Source organism: Orycteropus afer, unplaced genomic scaffold (assembly GCF_000298275.1).
Source record: "Orycteropus afer afer isolate SDZICR_OR568_19922 unplaced genomic scaffold, OryAfe1.0 scaffold00447, whole genome shotgun sequence".
NCBI lineage: Eukaryota > Metazoa > Chordata > Mammalia > Tubulidentata > Orycteropodidae > Orycteropus > Orycteropus afer.
Genome location: NW_006922034.1, coordinates 2,055,396 through 2,061,513, shown reverse-complemented (window position 1 = coordinate 2,061,513; position 6,118 = coordinate 2,055,396). Strand labels below are relative to the sequence as shown.

Here is a 6,118-nt window from a genome sequence, read left to right as displayed (position 1 = left end):
AATTTTGTGTATTTTAAAGTAGCTTAGAGAAGAAAGGGGAACAAGTATATATTTACAGATTTTATTATATTAACTCCTTATTTATAATATCTGAATACCTTCGTTTGTTCCTGGGGCTTTGAGTTACCTTCTAGAGTTATTTCCTTAGCCCTCAGCTTTGCTTTTGTGCATCACCTTTGTGCTGTTTTTGGGAAATATAATACATTTCTACTTGTTATAGGCCCAACCATATAATTACATAAATATTGTTTTATACCATTGCTTTTTAAATCAGTTAAGAGATGAAAAAAAGAAATATATAGTTACACTGTCCTTTATAATTACATAACTACCTTTATTGGTGATGTGTTTGTGTGTGTGTGTGTGTGTGTGTGTGTGAATTTAAATTAGTGTCTGGGGGCACTTGTTTTCAGCCTGAAGAACTTCCTTTAGTATTTCCTGTAAGGCATGTCTGCTGGCCACAAATTCTCCCACATTTTACTTACTTGGAAATGTCTTTATTTTGCCTTTGGAATATATTTTCCCACTGCCTTCTGCCCATCATTCTTCTGCCCACCATTGTTTCTGATGAGAAGCTAGTTGTTAATCTTATTGGAGTTCCATTGTAAGTGATGAACTCTTTTTCTTTTGCTGCTTTCAAGATTTCTCTTTGTCTTTTCATGTTTTTACTATTTTTTTGTTGGTTTATGGATTTCTTTCCATATCCTGTTTGGAATTCTTGAGCTTCCTAAATGTGTACATTAATTTTAAAAAAAAATTATTTTCCAATAAATGTCAGCAAATTCAAGCATTATTTTTTGGATATTTTTTTCTGCTCCTTTCTTTTCACTCTTTCTAGTATATTGGTTAAGGAACTTTGGTGGTGTAGTGGATAAGGCATTTGGCTGCTAACCAGAAGGTCAGTGGTTCAAACCCATCAGCCGCTCTGTAGAAGAAAGGTGGGGTGATCTACTTCGGTAAAGATGTACAGCCTTGGAAACCCAGTGAGGGTCGCTATGAGTTGGAATTGACTCGATGGCAGTGACTTTGTTTAGTATGTTCATTATTTTATGCAAATATATTCTTAACAACTGTTTATTTTCCTACCTTGTGTGCATTTCTTCTCAAAGGGTAATCCAGCAGACTAAGCGAGGAAGAAAAGATTACCTATTCCTCCTTTGTACAAATGAAAAGTTATACATAGGATTAGAAAACCAAAGGAGTTAATATCTATACATAATAAAGTGCAAAGAGGTCTAGGGAGGAACTAAAGGGAAAGATCAGTCACACTGAGGATAAGCCATACAACTGGGAAAAAAATGAACACTATTCAACAAGAGTCAACAGTTCAATTTGGCCGAGTATCCATTTACTACTGCCTCCGCAGCTTTATACCTATGACATAGGAAGGTTATCTATTCTCAGGGAATAAACAAACATTTGTCTAGTGGTCTGAGGAGTCACCTGCAAATCATCTACTTTGCTGTGACTGAGTGAGATAGCAATGGCCTAAGCTTTGGACCCAACACTCTGTCAGTTTGTTGTACTTTGGTAGTTTATGTGTTGTGTGATGCTGGAAGCTATTCCACCAGTATTTCAAATACCAGCAGAATCACCCAAGGTAGACAGATTTCAGCAGAGATTAAAGACTAAGACTGGGAAGAAGGACCTGGCAATCTACTTCTAAAAAATTTGGCTGGTGAAAACCTTATGAATAACAGTGGAACATGAGCCCCTCAGGTTGGAAGGTACTCAGAATACGACTGGGGAAGAGCTGCCTCCTCAAAACAGAATTGACTTTAATGGTATATATGGAGTAAAGCTTTCAGGACCTTCATTAGCTGATGTGGCATGACTCAAACTGAGAGGAAACAGATGAAAACATCTATTAATAATCAAAATGTGGAATGTACAAAGTATGAAGCCAGAAAAATTGGATGTCACCAAAAATGAAATGGAATATATAAAAACCAATATCCTAGGCATTATATTTTAAAGTAGCTTAGAGAAGAAAGGGGAACAAGTATATATTTACTGATTTTATTATATTAACTCCTTATTTATAATTTCTGAATATCTTCATTTGTTCCTGGGGCTTTGACTTACCTTCTAGAATTATTTCCTTAGCCCTCAGCTTTGCTTTTGCTCATCACTTTTGTGCTGGTTTTTTTTTTTTTTTTTTGGAAATATAATACATTTCTACTTGTTATAGGCCCAACCATATAATTACATAAAAATTGTTTTATACCATTGCTGAAATGGACTGGTATTGGTCATTTTGAATTGGATAATTATATGGCCAAATTTGAAAAGGAAAGGTGTCACATTCATGTTAAAGAAGAACATCTCAAAATCTATCCTGAAGTATAAGTCTATCAGTGATAGGATAATACCTGTATACCTACAAGGAAGACCAGTTAATAAAACTATTATTCAAACTTATGCACCAACCAGTAATGCTAAAGATGAAGAAACTGAAGATTTTTAACAACTTCTGCAGTCTGAAATTAATCAAACATGCAATTTAAGATGTATAATTACTAGTGATTGAAATGTGAAAGAAACAGAGAAAAAGGATTGTTAGTTAAAAAATATGGCTTGGTGATAGAAACGACAATGGAGATCGCATGATAAAATTTTGCAAGACCGAAGACCTATTCATTGCAAATACCTTTTCTCAGCAACATAAACAGCAAATATACACACGGACCTCACCAGATAGAATTCACAGGAATGGGGTTGATTACATCTGTGGAAAGAGACAATGGAAAAGCTTAATATCATCAGTCAGAACAAGGCCAAGGCACAACTGTGGAACAGACCATCAATATGTAAGTTCAAGTAGAAGCTGAAGAAAATTAAAACAAGTCCACAAGAGCCAAACTATAACCTTGAGCATAACCAACCTGAAGTTAGAGATCATCTCATGAATAGATTTGACACATTGAACACTGAAGACCATAGACCAGAGAAGTGTGGGATGACATGAAGGACATCATGCATGAAGAAACCAAAAGGGCATGAAAAAGATAAGAAAGGAAGAAAAGACTAAAATGGATGTCAGATAGACTCTGAAACTTTCTCTTGAACACAGAATAGCTAAAGTGAATGGGAAGAAATGATGAAGTAATAGAGCTGAACAGAAGATTTCAAAGGGCACCTTGAGAAGACAGAGTAATGTACTATAATAAAATGTGCAAAAACCTGGAGTTAGAAAATCAAAAGAGAAGAACATGCTCAGAATTTCTTAAGCTGCGAGAACAGAAGAAAAAAAATCACGGCTCGAGTTGCAATACTGCAGGATTCTATGGGCAAAGTATTGAATGACACAGGGAGCATCAAAAGAAGATGGAAGGAATACACAGATTCACTGTACCAAAAAGAATTGGTCAATGTTCAACCATTTCAGGAGGTAGCATATGGTCAAGAACCAATGGTATTGAAGGAAGAAGTCCAAGCTACACTGAAGGAATTGGCAAAAAACAAAGCTCCAGGAGTTGACAGAATGCCCATTGAGATGTTTCAACAGATGGATGCAGTACTGGAGGCACTTACTTGCTTATGGCAGGAAATTTGGAAGACAGCTACCTGGCCAACTGACTGGAAGAGATCATATTTGTACCCATTCCAAAGAAAGGTGATCCCACAGAATGTAGAAATTATTAAAAAATATCATTGATATCACACACAAGTAAATTCTTACTGAAGATAATTCAAAATTGGTTGCAGCAGTATATTGACAGGGAACTTCCAGAAATTCAAGCTGGATTCAGAAGAGGATGTGGAACAAGGGATATCATTACTGATGTCAGATGGATGTTGGCTAAAGGCGAAGAATATCAGAAAGATGTTTACCTGTGTTTTATTGACTATGCAAAGGCATTAAAATGTGTGGGTCATAACAAATTATGGATAACATTGCAAAGAATGGGGATTCCAAAACACTTAATTGTGCTCATGTGGAACCTGTACATTGACCAAAAGACAATCATTTGAACAGAACAAGAGGATACTGAGTGGTTTAAAATCAGGGACGGTGTGCTTCTGGGTTACATCCCTTCATCATATATATTCAGTCTGTATCTTGAGCAGATAATCTGAGAAACTGACTTCATGTGAAGAAAAACATGGCATCAGGAATGGAGAAAGACTCATTAACAAACTTCAATATGCAGATGACAAAACTTTGCTTGCTGAAAACAAAGAGGACTTGAAGCACTTATTGATGAAGATCAAAGACTACTTCCTTCAACGTAAAGAAAACAAAACAAAACAAAGTCCTCACAACTGGACCAATAAGTAACATAATTATAAACACAGAAAATTTTGAATTGTCAAGGATTTCATTGTACTTGGATACACAGTCACTGCTCATGGAATCAACAGTCAAGAAATCAAATAATGTATTACGTCGGCAAATCTGCTTCAAAAGACCTCTGTAAGTGTAAAAAAGGAAAGATATCACTTTGAGGACTAAGGTACACCTGACCCAAGCCATAGTATTTTCAGTTGCCTCGTATGCATGTGAAAGCTGGACAGTGAATAAGGAAGACTGAAGAAGAATTGATGTCATTGAATTACTGTGTTGGTGAAGAATGTTGACCATACCAAGAAGAATATACAGATCTGTCTTGGAAGAAGTACAACCAGCATGCTCTTAAAAGTGAAGATGGTGAGACCTGGCTCATGTACTTTGGACATGTTATTAGGAGGGACCAGTCCTTGTGGGAGAACATCATGCTTAGTAAAGTAGAGGGTCACTGAAAAAGCAGAAGACCCTCAATGAGATAGTTTGACACAGGGCTGCAATATTGGGCTCAAGCATAGCAATGGTTGTGAGGATGGCATAGGACTGGGCAGTGTTGTCTTTTATTGTCCACGGGGCGGCTGTGAGTCTGAACTGACTCCACGGCACCTAACAACAACAAGCTTTGGAAATTCAGAAGAGTTTTCTTGGACAACTTTGTGGGTTTTTACACTTTGATAGAATATTCTAGAGCATAAGAAAAACTTCTCTATAGTGAGAGCCTATATGTTTGCACTTGTTAGGGCAGTCAGCTCACTCATTCCACCAGATCAGCTTTGAGATCATGGACTGATTTGGAATTGCAATTAATGTCCTGAGTGGAAGAGCTTCTAGGACATTTCACTGCTGTATTGCAAAGACAGCAAAGTCAAATAAGCAATTCAAGTTGTGTACCTTATTTCACCTTCTCTAATGTGACCTGCCAGTTCTTCAATAAACTTCTCCCCTTTCATCCAGTAGATCATTGGTCCAGACTCTCCACTGAATCCGAAGAATGCTTTGCAAGGTATATTCAGGGGCTTACCTGAGAATGACAGAGAAAAAATAAATGAGCAAATGGCTCCTGGTTATCACTGGGAGACAGGAGAGGTCCATTTAACATCCAAAGGAAAACTCAGAGGTGACCCATTTTTCAACTCTTCCTCCAATCATCCTTGCATTGTACGTGAGAACAATTTTAAATAGTTATGAGTGCTTCTGGGAAATTTTAAAATTCAAGGTTTTATAAAAAAAATAAAAAAGTAAAGAAAGTTATTCAGTTTTTAGAACTGCTTATATTTATTGCCTCCCTCCCAGAGAACTAATATGAAAGAATCCAAGAGAGGGGATCTCTTTTTTTTTTTTTCTTTTGAGAGTATTAATTACTGCTTACTTTCCACCTGGATTTGCCTTCAAAGCTACCATTAATCAAAAGTATAAAAGTTAATTTTTGATTGGTGAAAAGACATCATATGATAACAGGCTTTAGAGTACTAATAAGATTGCACAGGGAAAATAAGTTTATTCTAAGAAAAGTAGGATAATATAAACCAAAGGAAGAATTCTTAATTACAAAAATATCTATAAAAAGTATATACAGGGAAAACTCAATTTACTTGAATCTTCTACATTGTTTTTGTCATCCACAGTGCTTAAATAATTCTAGGCAACACTTCAGTACTTTTTATTATCCATCTTTGTGATTACAGCTAAAACTTTTGTTTAATTATAAATCACTCATCAAATATATATCAAATGGTTTCTGCTGGCATCGATATTATTTTCTTCTTGCAAAAAAGGACAGTAAGGGAGAACAAGGTGGAACAAAACTCAAAATCATTTGGAGAAAAAAAA

General features: G+C 35.9%; 1 protein-coding gene across 1 annotated transcript in view; it reads right to left on the bottom strand.

Moving 5' to 3' along the window:
• The window catches only part of IL1RAPL2 (interleukin 1 receptor accessory protein like 2), an 809,088-nt gene that overhangs the window by 58,014 nt on the left and 744,956 nt on the right, over positions 1 to 6,118 (bottom strand). The window contains exon 5 of the mRNA XM_007954221.1: positions 5,180 to 5,309. Coding sequence (XP_007952412.1) covers positions 5,180 to 5,309 — 130 coding nt within the window. The remainder of the gene's footprint in view (positions 1 to 5,179; positions 5,310 to 6,118) is intronic.